This window comes from Nipponia nippon, unplaced genomic scaffold, assembly GCF_047370975.1.
Source record: "Nipponia nippon isolate SJK-2023a ecotype South Korea unplaced genomic scaffold, ASM4737097v1 scaffold_3, whole genome shotgun sequence".
Lineage (NCBI taxonomy): Eukaryota > Metazoa > Chordata > Aves > Pelecaniformes > Threskiornithidae > Nipponia > Nipponia nippon.
In genome coordinates, this window is record NW_028262347.1 from 74545708 (window position 1) to 74564381 (window position 18674).

Consider the following 18674-nt stretch of genomic DNA (forward strand, 5'->3'; position numbering starts at 1 on the left):
AAGCAGTACACCACCAATTAATGAAGGCCAAACAATGCTGTATCTAATAAGGGCAACAGAGAATGTCTTTTTGTGGTCCCATCTTCTGCTGGTAGTTTTTTACTCTAGTAGGGAAGCCAAGGCACAGGAATGGCTATGTTAACAAATAATGTAGTGGATCATCTTTAGGGTGAAACAGTTGCCAAGGACCTAGCACCCACACCATATGCAATTCAGGGGGTTTAATTTCATACTACCTTTAATTTGCTGCCACAGCCTGAATGCCCTTAAACAGTTAGAATGTATTTGGTGTATTGCTAACTTATGCTACTCAGTTCAGTCTTATCCAAATGAAATGTTCAGTTCATATGCTCTGTAACTGCTCGATTATGTGAGCCAAAACAACATTTAAGCAGGTGTGATCAAGCAATTCCATTCAAAAAGCACATTTCTGGTCTAAACTAAAACTGTAACATTAGTAGCATGTTTTCTGGTTTTGATTCCCTTCCCGGGCCTTGGCTTTTTACTGCCGTCCTGCCTTGGGAGCAGTCTCATTCCAGTACTCCACTCAGACAAGGACGGATGAGGAAGAAACATGCATCTAGCCTGCTTGTAACTTACTCAGGTATGATATGTAACTTACTCAATAGTATGAATTGTTCCAAAGGTAACGTCAAAACAAGCTGAAGAGACAAAGTGTTATACTAGTGAAACTAAGTGCAGCGAGCTGGAGGACAGAGAGCCAAAGATTCTCTAGACATTAATTTGCTATGCCACACACTACTGTATTTCATTGGTATGGTTTGTGTCGGCAATACCGCGTTCCAGCCCATAGCATTATTTAGTCTTTTTCTACGATTAGAAAGAGGGGAAAGTAATCCAACCAGATCTACTATTTGGCTCAACACCTGGGGACTGTTTAATCAAAACACGAGGCTTCTTTTATATTCCCGTTGACGGCCACGTCAGCGGGAGAAGCCGCGACCCACCGATCCCCACACGACCTGGCTCAGGTCTCCCAGACCCCCACCCGGTGCAGCCCCCGGGCAGCCCCGCTCCTTTGCTTCCCCCAGGCTTCCACAGCACTATTTCCTCAACAAAGAGCTTTTCAGGCATCAAAAAGTCAAAACCTGCGTACAAGAACCATATCAAATCCTATTTCTGATAACTAAATTCCATTTAATCTAGTCATAATCCCTCAAATACTGGAAATAGTTGTATTTGATTAAGAAAAAAACCAAAACAAAACTAAAAAACCCACGGGGTTTGGTTTAAGCCCTTTAAAGGACTCTCCCACCGGGCCCTCAAGCCCGAGAGCGGAGGGAAGGACGGAGGCCGAGCAGGCCGAGCGCTCGGAGCCGCTGGCAGGGCTGTCCCAGCGGGCCGCAGCCCCCGGGACCGGGCCTCCCCAGAGCCGCAGACACAAGGCTACATGGGGCAAGAGGCGCGGCGCGGTCCCGGCCCGGTTGCGAAGGGGCTGGAGCCGGCCCCGGCCCGGCCCGCCCCACCCGGGCCGCCCGCGGCCCCCAGCATCGATGGCTCGGTGCTCAAGCGCCCTGACTTCTCTTAGAAGCACGGCCGCATCGCTACCGCGGAAACCATCGAGGAGTCGGCGTTCGACTTCCAGTGGGGTCTCCGTGCCCGCGGCGCCATCTTGGCGCGGGGGCAGAGCGGTACCGGCGGGGGCCGGCCGGGCGCCCCGGGGCCTTGCCGCCGGCGGGAGGAGGCGGACGGCTGCGCGCTGCCGCCTGCCCGCGCCCGCTTTGTCGGCCGCTTGCGGCGGTGACCCAGTAAGTAGCGCATGCGCCCGGCCGCCGCTCCCTCCCCACCGGGTTGCGTCACGGCGCGCCTGCCCCGCGGCCGTTGCGGCGCTGGGTCCGGGCAGCGGCGCCGGGCATGGGCGGGCAGCCGCAGACCGTTGCTCGCCGTGGCGCATGCGCGCCCGCTCCCCCGCTCCCTCCCCCCTCCCTCCGCCGCTGTGCTGTGCCGTGCCGTGCCGCTCCATGGGACACGCGCTGTTGTTTTCTCCCTGCAGCCGGGGGGAGGCGGCGGCGGAAGATGCCGGGGAAGCTGAAGGTCAAAATCGTGGCGGGGCGCCATTTGCCGGTGATGGACCGCGCCAGCGACCTGACCGACGCCTTTGTGGAGGTTTGCGGGAGGGGCGCCGAGCACCGGGGCGGCGGGGGGGAGGAGGAGGAGGAGGGCGGCCCCGCCGGCTGACGCCTCGGGCCCGCGCACCTGCCGGACCCGCCGCGGCGCCCCCGGGGGCGGGCGCAGCTCCCGCGGCCGCGCCGCGGTGACAGGTGCCGCCGGCGGCCGGTAGGCTGCGGGGAAGCGGGCTGCCCGGGACCCTGCCGGCCGCGGCTCCCCTCCGCAGTCCCGCCCTGGGACGCGGCGTGCCTCCGGGCTCGGCCCGCAGCTCTTCGGGCGGGTGCGCCCCTCTGCGCGGGGAGGGCGGGCCGGCCCCGGCCAGGGCCAGGGGGGCGAGCGTGCCCCGCGGAGGGGCTGCAGAAATGGCGAGGAGCAGCCTGAGCCCGTGTCCGCGGGGGTGTTTTAAAAGCAGTTTCTGGTTTATCCGTGGGTGTGATTTTCAGCTGACAGCCACGTAGAATTTGAATGGCATTTTAGAAATACCCTGCTCTGTTTCAGCCTCTGTGGGCTGAAGGTTGTTAATGAATGGCCCTTGTTGATATCGCAGCCGAATGGAATCCATTTCAGGATTCGATAGATGCGTTGTAAGCAGGGTGGAGAAGTAGTAAAAGTGTGTTGAAGTCATTTGTATCTCTGAATATATGAAGTGCAGAGTGGTTTTACAGGCTGTACTTTTAAGGCCGGTATTCGGTTTTCTATTTAAAGTATTTGAAACACTAAAATATTTTCAAAGAGGATTTTCATTAAACAAATATTTAATGTTGTTTGCACGTTTAAATTACTTTATTGCACCAAAAGTATCTAACCTCAACCTTCTTTACTATCACATAGTTAACAGGCAACATATAAGACCTTTCTCAGGAAGGGGGTATAAAATAAGTTGACGTGATCCTTCCGGTTTATGATTCATTATTTCCAATATGAATAACTTGGAACGTTTCAGAAGCGTTCCACAGATTCAGAAATCATACTCGCAGAAAAAGCAAAGAGGTGTTTAAAAATGGAATGCTATGTAAATGCTTACTTGTACCACAGAGAGTAATTGAGGTTGGCACAATACTGGAATTAAGGTAGGAAGACAGAATGCCTTTCTAGAACTGTATAAATTGAAAAGTCTGATAATAGTAATATGAAAATAGAGTTTTGTATGCAAGTCCTGATTTGGTTTAGTGCTTAAAAATTTGATTGACATTAGACACTAAGTGCATTGCTTAGTGGGACAGTAAGTTGGTAATAAAGTGAAAATCTATTTCTCGTGTGCTTTTCAATGGAGCTGAAATAGTACACAGTTCTATTTTATTACATGAATGACAATAATTTAATATCTTAGCATTTGGTTTCAGATGTTTCATCAGTCAGTTTCAGATGTTTCATCAGTTTTTAGTTTATAAACATTTCTCTTGTAATTTTAAATTCGATTAATAGGCAGCCTACAATAACTTGATGCGTGCTACTAGGAGACAGGGAAAACAGGAATAGGAAACAGTTCTCTGATGAGTTTCATTTGGCCTGTCTTTATGCTGCCTTGAGGAGAAACAGCTCTCCTCTCCGTCACTTGTTCCCAACGCTGCTCCGTCTGTGCTAGCCCCACTGTCTGAGTAGCTGTGTAGCAAAATAGATTTGGAAGTTCATCTGGTTAAAGACTAGCTTAGGAAAAAAGGAAAATAAAATTTTTCAGAAACATCAATTAGCTTAGCTGGGCTAATGTGCACTTTCATGAATGTCTTGGCACAAATAAGGCTAAAGAAATACGGTGGGGCCTTGCTTTTAGGACTGTTCCTTAGAAAGGCTGTGGGAACTACCCTTTCCACATACGAAGTAGGCAAGGCAGCAGGTGAGACTTGTGTCAAAATAAATTGAGCTTGAAAATATAGTTTTATTTTTCAGTATAAAGTTGCAGAAAGTCTTTACAAAACATTTTCAATTAAATAAAAATGAAAAGCTGAAGTAATGTTAAGGCACTAGTTGATACACTAGCCTTTAACTTCCTTGTTAAATTTCCTAGTTAAATCTAGAATTAGAACAGAAAATGAGAAAAGACTTTAGAGCTCTTACCTATGCTCAGGTTATGCATAACTTGGACTTTGCCAGCGTGTGTGATCTGGAGCAAATTAGCACAATTTCTTCTGTAACCGTGCTTCTAAATTTGTACAGTGGACAGCAGTGTAGTGCTTGATGATCTCTACTAGCTTTAATGAACTAGCTTGACGACTGGAGAAGTTCAGTTACAGCTGCCTGGGGCTCCAAGGGAACTAATTTACTCCCTAGATAACATGTAAAAATAGGTTGGGTGGAGCTCTGGGCTGTTGCATCTTGGCAGCTCCGTTAAAACTAGCGTTAGTATCACTTTGTTATACTGCTTTGTGTGATGAACACACATTCTTAGTGGCAATGCTGTTAGTTTTCTGTGTGCGCCTGGGCTGCATCCACCTTTTGACAGCTAGATTATTTTTTACACTAAGATTGCTTAGTCCTGTGTTTTCATACCACTCTGGCTTTTAACTTTAAAGCTTATTTTGAGGTAACTTCTTTTTGAAAAGCATTACTGTTCACTGAATCAAGTAGAGGGCCCCACCGTTTTTTTTTTTTTTTATTATTTGTTTCTTTGGTCACAAATGCGGTGTAGAGTTCTGTTGACTGAGGTACGGTTATATGGATGAGTATGAACTCATAGTCCAGTTCTGCAGTGCTTTAGGCTTTTTAAATAAACTGGGTGTACTTAAGCAAGTGCAGAATCTCTTCAGAGTTGGGGTATGCACCTATGCAAAATAATCACCATATTACTGAAATGTGTAAAGTGTTTATTTAATACTTTCTTGAGCAAAAGTGTTTAAAAAATTACTATACAGTTTTCAAAAGCTAAGCCTAAACTTAGTCTCTGAAATCCATTTAGACTTTTAAAAAGAAAAAGGCTTTCAAAATCCATTACTGTCTTTGACTGCAGCATTTCTTTTGTATCAGCCCACTCATTATTTTCTTAAGAATCTTGAGTGAATTAAAAAACATAACTTTGGGTATTTGTAAGTAGCATCAGATAGCTGGTATGAGTTGAAGTACTAATTATTTTGAGGGGCAACATTAAGAGAATTACAAGTGTTTGTAAATGGTTTGGAATGAAAGCTGCAGTGAAATAAAGGCTCTTGCATTGTGCAGCACGGTTTCTTGATCTATGGTGCATCACAGAAATTCAGTTTCACTTTAAAAAAAAAAAAAAAAAAAAAAGGGGGTCATCCTGAAATAGACTCCTATGGAGTCCAAATGGAGATTCCTGAAATAGGCTACTATGTGGTTGAAGGTGCATTAATCAATAGAAGTATGGAGAATATTTAATCTTCAGTAACTGGAGGTTACAGGGATGTATATAGAGAGATATGTATGTCAATATGGAGTCCCTCTAACCTTTTTGTCTATATGCATTCTGGAATCTTCTATATTTTAAGAAAGGAGTAGAAACTGGTAAGGTGCTTACCCCTTGCTGCTCTGAATTTACTGACGTGTGTCCAGCATATCAAGATTGCAGTTGATGGAGATGGTTTCAGTTATTTTCTGGTGTGTATTTGGGGAGATTTCTTAAATTTAAGAAATAAATTTACCAATGTTACCAGTTTATTTCTATTTTTTTTTATAAATTGTCAATAAAACTGATGTAGAAACCCTAGAGAGAACAGTAATAGGACATAAACTATCAATATTTAGATAGAATACTTTTGCTCACAGTATTTCTAAACAGAAGGCAAAAGAGTGTACCAAGTGATTTTGAATAGCCAATATAAGTAACATTTTTACCTCTCAAGTGATTGAGGAAGAAAAGAAACGATGTTAATAGTGGAAAAGAGAGAGATTTATTGGAAGTCGTCTTGATATGTGGAAAGCTACTTACTGATACATGTGAATCAATTAAAAAAGCCACTCTAGCTGAAAAGGATTTGTTGATATTGTTGAAATACGTATTTGAAATTATTTGCATGTGTAGATTTAATGAGTTTCTGAATTTATTTGTTAATATTTATTATTGATAATGGAATGCTTGTATTTTTAGGTAAAATTTGGAAATACAACGTTTAAGACAGATGTGTATCCCAAATCGCTTAATCCTCAGTGGAATTCTGAGTGGTTCAAATTTGAAGTAAGTATTTTTTTAAGAGTTGGCCTGTATCTATATAGACACTCTGGTTTAGATGCCCTTAATGAAATAATTTCATTTTAGGCAGAAAATGAGTTTTGAGGAGTGAAGTGTATTTCTGTTTAAATACACACGAAGCCTTTTCAGCAAACCTATCTACAGTCAGACCTTGTTTGTTGTCTCATTGGCTTTTTAGGACTGTTTGTAAAGATAAAAGCTTGCCAGATTGGATCCAACTCAAATGTCATTCTGGGTAATAATAAAGACAAGACAGAGGTAAAAGGTGGGGGGGGAAATAGCACTATGGATTAGGCTTTCAGATATCAGTATGGGTATGCTTGTAATTTTTTTTTTTTTTAAAGCGGTAATTTTGAGTAAGGAAAGTTAATTGGGATTTGAAATGTTACTTTGGGTTGCAAAAATAACATACTTGACAAAGAAGAAAATGGAGAATTCCTATGAGAAAATTACAAAATAAAGAGCTTGGACAACAATTATTGGACACTTTCTTTTCCCATTTCCTTATATAATAATGAAGGCACTCACCATTCTTCTGTAATTGCTTGTTGCTTGCCAGGATCTGATTTGTTGATGTCCTTTGACATTATGCCCTGAACAAGTATTCTCGTTTGTTTTTTTTTAATTTTTTGTTTGGCTACTGCTTTTTTTATTACTTAAGAAAATGTAATGATATTTAGAATAAATTAATTGTTAAAACACTTTAATATATAATACTGTTTCATTTATAGTGTTCTAAGATAATATTGCAGTATAAACATGGTTGTATATATGTACGTGTAATGAGTGATGTAATAGCTGGTAATGTTAGACGTATTTCAGAGCAAATATAAAATAGTAAGGTTAGGCAGATGATTAATCAACATGGAATGCTTGATTAAGAGCATCCCTTAATCAGCAATCCATGTTGATTAAGAAAGTAGTACCGTGGTATTGAAATTCAGTTTTCTTTTCTTAGCTTCCTTTTCTTTTCTGAGCTTTCCTGGGGTTGTTTTTCTGGGGGAGCTGATCTGTGTGGAGGGTTAACTCTGTTCATACAGGAAGAGTTTTTTTGACAATAACAGGAGCCTCAAAATTCTATCTTTTCGCATGGAAAAATGGATTTGGGAAAGAGCCAAACAGCAACATTGAGGGGGGCGGGAAGAGAATTCCACATTTCAAGGAGTGGAAAAACACTTAAGTGCTTAAGACATTGTGTGTGCGTAGTTTGATCTTTTTGCAAGACTAAATGTTATAATTCTGCAAACGGTTACATGAGTCATCCCATTGCGTTTAGCAAACCTGATTCTTGGTTTGTGACGTTCAAGACAAAAAGTTGTTGAGTGTCTATCTTTGTACGTCCTAAAAAATGGTTGAGGTATCTGCAGATGGATTATTGCATTTATTTAGGAAAGTGCGTGTCTGAAATTACTGAATTTTTACGAGTTGTATAAAATGTCTTCTTTTAAGGCACTGGCCAGTTTGGAAGGGTGAGAACACCAATAATCATAACTTCAGAGTATAATAGTCCTCTGAGATGCTTTATCTTAAGTTTTCTTTTTTTAACGAAAAGTATGTTTTGTGGAGATGGGTAGACAGCCTAGGGAATGTGACTTAAAACAAATCATGTGGCATTTTGAAATGTGTAGTTGCTGTGTTCTTCTCCCAGTGATAACTCTCGCTCCAGGATCTCACCAGTCTGTGAAGGGTAAAATCAAAATAAGTGAATGCGTTGTTTAGATACAGAAAATTGAAATTACCGATTTATCTGTGTCAGGTCACTGTACATAACTAACTCTCCTCTTTTTTGCATTTGTTTTTCAGCAGTGTTTCCCTGCGGTTTTTTTTAAATACTGAGATTCCATGTTAATATTTGTTTCTAGGTAGATGATGAAGAGCTACAAGATGAGCCTCTCCAAATCACAGTTCTTGATCATGATACCTACAGTGCTAATGATGCCATTGGCAAAGTGTACATAGATATTGATCCTTTGCTCTACAGTGAAGCAGCTACAGTTATTTCAGGATGGTTTCCTATTTATGATACCATTCATGGTAAGAATTGCTAATTTAAAAGTAAAAAAATGTTGTTTGAGATGTAATGTGCTGCTTACAATCTTCACTTCTGTAAGCTGTCTTCAGAAATTTGTAATAATTTTAGCCTTGGGAGCTGGAAAGCTACTTTTCTGGCACTTTTTTCCTTATTTCTGGCATGAGAAAATTTCTGGCATAGTAGTTCAGACTAGTGCTTGGCAGAACGCCTTTCATAGAACTTGTGACAAGTGGAAGAAATCTTTATATGGTATTGAAAATAGTTACTGCAAAATTCAGATTAAAAAAAAGAGCCAAACATAGTTTTCCAATTACCACGTGTTTACTAAAAGAATATACTTTTGCTGAAGTCACTTGGGGTGTTCCTTCCTGGGATGCTGGATAAACTTCACTTGAGATGCAGGGACAGGATGTGTCCTATCTTCAACATAAAGTACAGGATGAAATTCCTTTTCCCTGCAGAAAATACTCTCAGTGCTAGGTAGATTTCATCAGAATACCTTGAGGTTATGAAAATGAAGTTAATCGTATTTTTGCCTTTGATTTTAATGAAACGCAGCTTTTGTCCCAGAAAGTCAAGGTCAGTTTACAGCAGTTAGCTTGCTTCTTGAATACCGTATTGCAGAACATCTGTGTCGTTGTGATTACCACCCTTGTTCATTATCCAGTGTGAATTAAATGACCTAACTATGTTAGAAGCTAATTATAAATCATTGTTGGGAAATAATTAATGGTAGTTATTGGATGATCATCATAGCTGATGCAGAGTATTTTTTACATTTAAAACAGTTATATTGAAAAGGGTTTTTCTGAGAAATATTGCATGTATTTTTCTTACTTATCCTATTATTCTATTCACATTTTCCTATCATACGTTTTCTTTTGAAGTTAAATTAGGTGAATGCTTATCTCAGGATGTGTACAACTTGTATGTCAGAGAGAATTTTCTAGATCTGTTAGTATTTCACAGCTTTTTTTCTATTTAAGTAAAATTAGAGTTCTTATATTTTCATGCTCATAGCAGTAGATTCTAGTTATCTTGATCCTTGGCAAACAGTAATTGAGGCTTCCTTAAAAAAATAATCAAGATAATGTTTATGAATTTTTATTAAAAAATTTTTTTTGCACCTTAACATGATTATTTGTGAAAATATATGAACCTGATGCACTTCCTGTTGTAGTAACTGAAGGCTTCTTCCTATTGGTGTTTTGGAAGATAGATCTAGGTGACTTTATTGCAGTAATGTCAGAGTCAATCTATGAACTTAATGCTTTTGTTTAAATGTCATATATTTATGTGATAAAGGCTTCTGAAGACACTAGAGATCAGACTCATAAAGAAGTTTAGTCCTCAATATGTCAGAACCTATAATATGTGAAATGATTTTGTTACTGGGTGGGGAAAAAGAAGAAAAAGCTCAGAATAGAAAAGCAGAAAAATCAAAAAGGAATGGCTGTGTGTTGAGGAAATACGTGATTATTAGCAAGGTTTAATTGTGGCCAAAAATTAAGCTTTATCTAAAAAGTGTGCAATACCTTATTTTTAATATATTTCTTTTCATAATCAAAGTATTTTACAAACTTTTACTGTGCCACTTTGTGGTTCTAGAAAGAACAATAAATTTTCTCATTGGATTGAACTTCAGAGGGTAGCTTTACTGTGATTTTGAAACTCTTTCAGGGAGAAAATGTAAAAGCTTTTTGCTGTTGGTCAGAGCTTTTTGATGTGGACAGGACTCCAGTTTCAAAGCACCTATACTCAAAGTTAGTACTTCTGACCTTTGTGCTAAGGATATCTTGGGACAGTCATGATACTTAGAAGCTGATTTTATACCCTTCCTGCCTTGATGGTACAGGGCAAAGGAGCAGAGAGAGCACTTGCTCACTGCAGCAGAGGCCACTGCAGTATTAGGAGGCTGATGGCTTCATTTTTCCCAATTCCATCTTTCTTCTAAAGTCCTATTCGGTGCAGCAAGTATTTTAGGACTGTTGCTTGCATAGCTTCAGCCTCAAAGGCTGGGCAGAACTAGAACCTTCCTCTGAGAGGGCATCTCTGCACCAGACCTGAGAGGCAAGGAAATGTCTTTCTGCTCCTCTGGCCCAGGCTAGAATTGACACATGAACTGCCAGTTGAACCGAGCGGTTGTCGCAGGGTTATAGTACATTCTTTGCAGAAAAACTAACTCACTGGTAATAGAAAGTGCATTAATTACTAATAACAGGGAAAAATTAACAGGGCTAGTTTTGTATTTGTTTCTGATACAGCTTCTAATTTTTCATGGTTTTTATTGATAGGTATACGTGGGGAGATCAATGTGGTGGTGAAAGTAGATCTCTTCAATGATTTAAACCGATTTAGGCAGTCATCCTGTGGAGTCAAGTTTTTTTGCAGTAAGTAGAGGAAAAAAGTTTATTTGAACAGAAAACTCCCCCCCCCCTCCTTCTTTTCTTTCTTTACCTATGCTGTCAGTTTCCCTTCTTTCACCAGCTCATTGCATAAGCCCAGTGGAGATTACATTGAAGCCAGTAGCAAATGTGGAAAAGTGTTTAGTTTTCTTTTTTTTAAAATAAATTTTTACTGTTCATATTTCAAAACAATAGAAGTAACTGATCCCCCCCCCCCCCTTATCTTTCCTAAGTTGCATTTCAGTGCGTGTGCATACGCATGTTGTGCTACTTTGGGTGCATATCCTGTTAAAGAGGCACAAAGTGAAAAGGTTTCATAATGGTACGTGTTGAAACTGATACACTGGACAGTTATCTTATCAGTGTTCCAGAGTCTCCCAGAACAAAACTGCTTAGAGTATGTCCACATTTTAAGAAAAAGTCACGTGGATTACTTTATGGAATTGTTCACATCACTCTTTACATGTAATTGTACGTTTTTGTTGGAATTCTTGACTTAGACTCATGCTTTACATCTTCTATTTTTTTTTTTTTGTTTTAACAGCTACATCTATTCCTAAGTGTTACAGAGCAGTAATAATTCATGGATTTGTAGAAGAACTTGTAGTTAATGAAGACCCAGAATACCAGTGGATAGACCGAATTCGTACACCAAGGGCATCGAATGAGGCTAGACAAAGACTTATTTCACTCATGTCAGGTATTAAACATGTAGGCTGTAATGGTTATTGCTGCTTTTAAAAATATTCACCATTTAAAGAAGTGACTTGCTTAAGACAATGTTGTATATGATTTTTGGTATTAATTATGTTTATTTTTTCAGTTAACAGTGTCTTCTGTTTCTGAAGATTCTATTGTCCTAACTGATGGCCAGTATGGCTGACTTTAATTCTCCCTTTCTCCCTCCCTCCCTCCCTTGTGAGGCAATGCTGCTGTCAAATTTGTTGATTGTTTTTAGCAAGGTCTTAGAAACCTGTGGAACTCTCTTAAAGATGTTCTTAACCCATATGGGGAGTATTACTAGAATTTTGATTCAAACAATTAAAATAATAAACTACTTCACTCTCTTTGAACTACTTTAAAGTATGTGAACAAATATACACCATCTCAGATACAGTGTGTATTAATACTTACCTTGCTCATCCCATGTTCTCAAAGTCAAGATTGGTTCATTGTTTCTCAAGCATACTTCTGTGTTGCCTTGCATCGATTCTGCAGGACATGCCTGCAATTCCTGGAGAGACCAGTGATTAGAGTCAGTTGATGTCTCTGCAGCTCCACAGTATCAAGTATCTTCACAGATTTTTTTTTTTTTTGTATTACTGATGCTTATGAACAGCAGTTGTGAACTAAGATCCTCCTGTTTCAGTGCTAGTAGAACAGAACAAAACACCCCTACTCTAGAGTACGTACACACTAAGACAAGAGACAACCATTTGATAGAGGTGTGATAATATTGAAGGTGTAACGAATACAAAGAGATGAGGAAAAATAGCCGCTAGCACGATAGGCAGTGGTTTCAGTTCTCTAATGGGCTCTTAATGTTGTCAGGTTTCTTGTAGATACAGCTGTGTTTTAAGGAAGACAGTAAAAGAAAAAGTGAGTTGGGTTTTGCAGGCACATATGGAGATCTTTAGTAAGTGGGGCAACATAAGAGATCATGGAGGTGTTACTCATTCACTACGAGAGCCATCATGTTTTGAGGAAAAATGTGAAAAAACAATATTGTAATAACTGACATGAATTCACTTTTTATGAAGTTCTTAATATAGCTTCCTGGTATGTCAGTTTACAGGATTAACATTTGCATATCTCTTGCCTTGCATAAATGGTGAAAGTGGATAAAGTAGCACATGTGGAAGTATTCTGCTAGATTTTATTAATATTTTTATTCATGGCAGTGGTTAAGAGGAAAAAAACCCAAAAGACCTCATAGCAATACTGTTTCATGTAATGTAAGATAAGGCTTCACATTGCAATCATTGTTACTGGTGGCCACACCTAAAGAACCCTGAAGAAATTTGTAGCTTCTGAGAATGACCCAGGCTGTGTCATAGTTCTCTGTCATATTGTGTGTTGTATCTGTAAAAAAGAATTCAGTCTCAACCTTGGCTTGAATGGAATCCATAGCAATTTTCACTCAGCTAGAAACTTGCATACTTTACCTCAATCTTAGAGATTTTTCAAGACCAGTACATGCATATTTTCAGCCTCAATTTTACTCAAATCAGTAACCAGTTTATAATAGGAAACTGTTCTGGTAGTGTTAAAACCAAGCTTCTAGAAAGCAGTAGTGATCATTTCATTCCACTTGATTTCTTAACATCATTGACATTGGGACTGTTAGGCTATCCTTTGTGATGGTGAGGCTTTTTCAGTTTGCTAACAGAGGATTTTGGAAATATTTTGATGAAAATGAAAGAGAGATAATATTTCGTACCTAGTATTACCAAGGCTATCTAGCTACATGGATCAATGAACTTTTTTTTTTTTTTTTTAAACTTCCTGCTAAGTAAGCATCTATAGCAGACCATTGTCTTACAGTTACAGTGTTTCAGTCTTTGTGTGCAGGTAATAGAGGAGAAGTGGCAGTCTTTTGTTTGCCGTGAGAGTGTGGCATATTTGGTATTGTGTTTTGTTTATTTCGTGTTACATTTTGTAGAGGAGGCTGTATACTAAACACTATTAATTTAAAAAGAGCAAAAAGTATGAATTAGGTTGAAATATGCTTAAATAAGTTTGAAAAAAAAAATTATAGATGCCCATCCACATGGATTACAAAGATGTTGCATTGTTCTGAACTGTATGAAGGAGTATTATGATACTTGTGTGTGTTCCAGCACACATCTTGACAATCTCTTTCTCTCACTAAAAAAGGGAAAAACCAATGAAAATAAAAAACAGAGAAAAACATTTCTGAAATAACATGTTGCAATCGGAGTAGATTTGGAGAAAAAAGGAAAAAGCTGTGCAAATCATGAACATCACACTATGTTATAGGAGGCAGAGATTGTGACCAGCTGCTTGGCATAATTATGTAAGATTGGATCTATTACCTGTTTTACTGACTTGGAAATTCCAAAAGCAGAGGCCAAAGACCACAAAAGAGAATAAGGAAAGTTCACTGCAATTATGAGCTCTTTACCTTTTGTTTTGTAGGTGAATTGCAAAGGAAGATTGGCTTGAAGGTGCTTGAAATGAGAGGAAATGCTGTTGTTGGTTATTTGCAGTGTTTTGATTTGGAGGGAGAGTCTGGACTAGTAGTACGAGCCATAGGAACAGCCTGCACGTTGGATAAATTAAGTAACACATCAGCATTTTTACCTGCATGTAACTCCCCATCCAAAGAAATGAAGGAGTAAGTATGAATTAATAATTTGTAGGGAAAAAAGTTTCATCTCTCTTCTTTTCATACTCATTCAGTTTTGCATAACCAATGTGATTTCTTTTTTTTCCCCAGAATTTGTTTTTCTTTTGTAGTTTTATTTGTCTGCAACTCAGTTTATATTCCACAATTTTGAAATGTTTTAGGTTGGATTACTGATGTTCTTTCTTTAGAAGCTGGAGTGGTAAACTTTAATATGACTTCTTTGAATTTATATAGCAATGTTATTATGTATCCTTGGGTTGTGATCAACCAGTTTCCTAATAATTAGTTCTGCCTTGACTCCGTGTTTGTACAATAAACGTTTTTGTGAGGGCTTCTTATGATATACGTTCTGGTCAAGATTTTCCAAGTTCAGTAAAATCAGGTTTGAGTGTTTATGCTGAGCGTATAAGACAAGATAAATTTTGAATTCAGACAGTTGCGTCAGTGATTTAGAGAATGATCCTGAAGTAGCCTCGTCTTTTCTTGTGTGCTTTGCTTTTTACTGTTGCAAAACAAGTAGGGCTATTGCAAAACAGGTAGGGTTACAGTGTACTTGCAGAGAAAACTTTTTATGATGAGAGGTAGAATTTCTTGATCTTTGTTATATCTACTGCAACACCAAACACAGTTTGAATGCAGTTTCTTAATGTGTATACAAATTAATAGAAAAATACTTGCAGTCTTCTTCGAATTGGTACTACTTTGTTGCTTGGAGTGATCCAATTTCTGAAAGGAAAAAACAGAACCAAAAAGTATACTACTTATGCTATGTTTCCAGAGGTATTATTTGAATTAGCCATTTTCATTAACTTGAACTGTTGTGTCATTACAATAGTAATTAGGTATTTCTGTCGTGCAGGCATCAGTATGCTCTGAGTTCTCAAAATTACGGGTTTCTATTTCAAATCATAGTTTGTTTAACTTGTTTTAGTTTTAAAAATTTGCCATCAAAAGAGCTTCTGGATACACTGCATCATAAAATAACAGTGGTGATTTAAAAAAAAAAAAAGGTGGATGTAGTAACTACCAACTTAAAAAGCATTCATAAATAAATCAGTAGCTTTCACTCTGGAGCAAAACATGGAAATTCCACCCCCCCAAATAATCCATGTTCAGCTTCGTGGTGGATATTGTCAGAATCATTTCCCATTTTTCGGACTGATGGGACATGTTTCTCAAAGCCAGCACAATCAACTAATGCTTCTTATTATTGGCTTTACTAACTTGATGCCCTGTTGCCAAAGAATCAATTACACATTCACAAGCTAGTGCTTAAGCTGTTCCTTTCTCTCTTTTTATTTCATCTGGACTCTTGCATGCTAGGAATTAAAATTCTTAGAGTCTGCTTAAAGTAAGAGATCTCCTCTAGCTAAACTTCCCTGAAATAATATATAACATAACTTTGCAACCTGTTTGTATGTATTGTTTTCTTTTCTTCCACCTTGGCTGCAAATTCTCTCAGGTCTCCGCTGGTTCATCCGCCAAGCCATGGATGCCGCTCGACTCACAACAGCCCAATTCACACTGCTACTGGCTCACGACTTACTCAGAACTTCTCTGTGTCTGTTCCCACTCTCATCTACACTGGTACGAGACTGCTCAGACTCAAGAGCTGGGGAGAGGCAGGCCACAGGCACAGTGGTCGCAAAGTGCAGGCAGGCAGGCAGTGTAGGCAGGTACCACCCATCTTTTCTCCCTCATTTTCTCATGGAGACACCTTCTATTGTCAGTGAAGAACTGCTCTGTGTGCAGCTGCTGAAACAAAGGCAATAGTTTCTTGAAAATGCATCAGTCTCTCTTCCACAAAGCCACACTCTTCATTTCTTTTTAACTTGCTTACTTCCTAAGAAATTAAGTAAAAATAAGTCGATATATCTGAGGAACATTCACTATTTTACAGTCATTGGAGGAAATAATGTTTTGATTGGAGTTCATAGTTGCTTTCAAGTGTAATTCAGATATGGTATTTAGGTTTTAAAATGGTTATAGGAAGGGTATGTGCCATTTGTGGAAGAGATGGTTTTGGAGAGCAGGTAAGTCAATCTGTGCATAAGTGAACGGTTTGTCAATATAGTTGTTCCCATAAAGATTCTCCTCTTTGCTCTGTTTTTAGCTGTGGCATGCTGCTGATGCTATAGGATAAGGAAACATTTTTTTTTTCCTTAAAACGCATATGTGTGTATATACATAAATGTATGAATATGTATAAACACAAATATAATTTGAAATCATTTTTTCTTTATTAAACTAACTCAAAGCATTGTGTATTTGACCAGATTTTTAAGCCATAAACTGTTTTCAATTTTTTCTTTTGCATATATATACTTTTTTTGTCACATCTCATGCCTTTCATTTGGCTTAATTGTTTCATTGTAGATTATCAGCATCTATCTGTAGAATGCTGAAAGGGTAAAACAGCATTTCTTTGCCTCTGGCCTCATCCCCAGTCTCGCACCTAAGGAATAGCTGCTGGCCCTGCCCCAGTCCCATCCTGGTGTTTGGATCATGCTGCTGTCAGCCAGGTCCTTTGGCACAGGATTACTGAATATGTTTCCACCTTCTTCTGGCAGGATTCCCTTCAATGAAGATCCCAATCCCAATACTCATTCATCAGGACCCTCCACCCCTCTGAAAAACCAAACCTATTCCTTTTCACCTTCCAAGTCCTACAGTCGACAGTCCTCTTCTTCTGACACAGATTTGAGTTTGACACCCAAAACTGGTAAGGCACTTCCACCCACTTTTTGTTTAATTTGTGTTTCTCTTTTTATATTTTCATTCAACCCCTTTTTGCTTTTTGGCATTTAAGTTATCAAAATGATGTGGAAATTGGAGAACTCAGATAGCACACCTCAAGCTTGAAAGGGTTTCTGTAGGGCGAACATTTAAATCCTGCCTAAACTTCCATTATTCTGGTTAACATTAAAATGGCATTTGTAACACAACTGTATTCAAGTCGAAATAAAACATCTCAGAGCATTAAGGGAGTCCTAAGTAATTGCCTTTTTCTTATTTCCTCCATTTCATATTACAAATCATGGGAGTACATTTCTCACCAGAATATGTTAAGGACAGTGTTACTAAAACTTTGTAGTCTTCAAGCCTCATGTGTTGTGCTCCAAGTATATTGTATACATTTCTCTGTGATTTTTAACTCCTTTTTGCAAATGTGATACTAGAAGTGTGGCAGCTGCTATCTTTTTATTCTCCTTGGTATATGGAAATGGCTTTACATACACAGAATACATTTTGAAAATAACTTAAATTGTACTCCAGCCATCTTCAAAAAGCATTTTTCTTTCTCCGTTGGTCTATCATCACTTCTTCAACTTGTTGTTTCCTCCCGCCTTATATTTTAGTCTGTGGTTAGAATCATGTCAGTAATAATGTCAGCACAACTCAAAGACTTATTGTCTGTTTATTCTCCATTATGTGACCAATGCCCTAAGTTTTGCTACTGTAGGGCAAAATATTTTGCAGAATTGTTTGGTTGCTTTTTAAATGGTGTTTTAAATTGTGGTATTTGAAGCTCAGAACATTCTTGTCTCCATCTAGTCTAGACAATTTTTAAGCATGTTAAAGTAGTTGATTCAGCTTTACTTGATAGCACTCCTTTCAAGAATTTTTCCATGCAGATAAGTTAAATGTTGCATTCAAATGCAGTTATATTAAATATTTTACCCATTTTATTCTCTAGATAACTGTTAAAAAATGTTCTCAATTACGAAGCTGTCTGTCTTAGTACTATCTTCACTGTCCTGTTTTCAAAACAAACAAAAGCACATTTTTTTTTTTTCAGTCCTTTGATGTAAATGATGACTATTTTGTGGATAACCTATGGTGGTCACTTGTTTAAAGGACCTACAAATATAAATGGATGCTTATTATGTAGGAGACCCACAAATTCATGTATTTGGTTTACTGAATATTTGAAAACCTCTTTGCTTTGATCAGATTTTTCCATTGTAAAGATCATGTCATGTAAAGGATTTAAATCTAATCTAGATGGTCATCTTTATAGATGTAAATGTTCTGAATTTATGAAGGTAGTAATTCACTGTGAATTTGTCAAGTTATTAAGGCAGCAACCTTATATAATTCCTGGCAATGTTACGTAGGTGGATGGGCCCTCTCGTCTTTAGTCAGTTCATTCAGAACTGAAACAGATTGTGTAATTGGTACCTCTTATTTTTAGGGATTTTTCAAGAGACTTTTTAGCTATCTTTTTAGTATTAAAGCTAACAATGGGCATACTTTTGCTTACTAGCACTGTCTTTTTAGCAGCTTTTAACTCTGCTACTGAAACTTGTCTTAAGAGGATTTCCTGGTTGCATTTAAAAATTCTGTATCTTGGTGTTATGTACTAGAGTTTGAATCTTAATAACTTAAAAGGACAGTATCTCGAGTCGTTTGTTTTACCTTTTACCAAAAATTTGATGATGTGCAGAAGATACTTCCATAACGTACTAAATTCAGTCTGTTGTTTTTAACAATTCACTGTATATGTTTAGACCTCTGTCTTCATTTCCTAAGACTGTTATTAGGTTGGAATATTTCAGCGTGAAAGTTGGTGGTGATAGTGTTTAAAAAAAAGCA

At 38.8% G+C, this 18674-nt stretch overlaps 1 protein-coding gene across 11 annotated transcripts in view; it reads left to right on the top strand.

Moving 5' to 3' along the window:
- Positions 1 to 1814: 1814 nt before the first annotated feature.
- C2CD5 (C2 calcium dependent domain containing 5) overlaps positions 1815 to 18674 on the top strand; it is a 74551-nt gene continuing 57691 nt past the window's right edge. For 2 of the 11 annotated variants that reach the window (XM_087764117.1, XM_087764118.1), the window contains exons 1-7: positions 1816 to 2127; positions 6170 to 6256; positions 8134 to 8305; positions 10598 to 10693; positions 11253 to 11408; positions 13868 to 14066; positions 15541 to 15665. In XM_087764117.1, coding sequence (XP_087620243.1) covers positions 1876 to 2127; positions 6170 to 6256; positions 8134 to 8305; positions 10598 to 10693; positions 11253 to 11408; positions 13868 to 14066; positions 15541 to 15665 — 1087 coding nt within the window. In that variant the 5' untranslated portion in view covers positions 1816 to 1875. Of the gene's footprint in view, positions 2128 to 6169; positions 6257 to 8133; positions 8306 to 10597; positions 10694 to 11252; positions 11409 to 13867; positions 14067 to 15540; positions 15666 to 16648; positions 16801 to 18674 lie in introns of all 11 variants that reach the window. The other 9 variants (XM_087764120.1, XM_087764122.1, XM_087764119.1 and 6 more) reach the window with 7 other exon arrangements.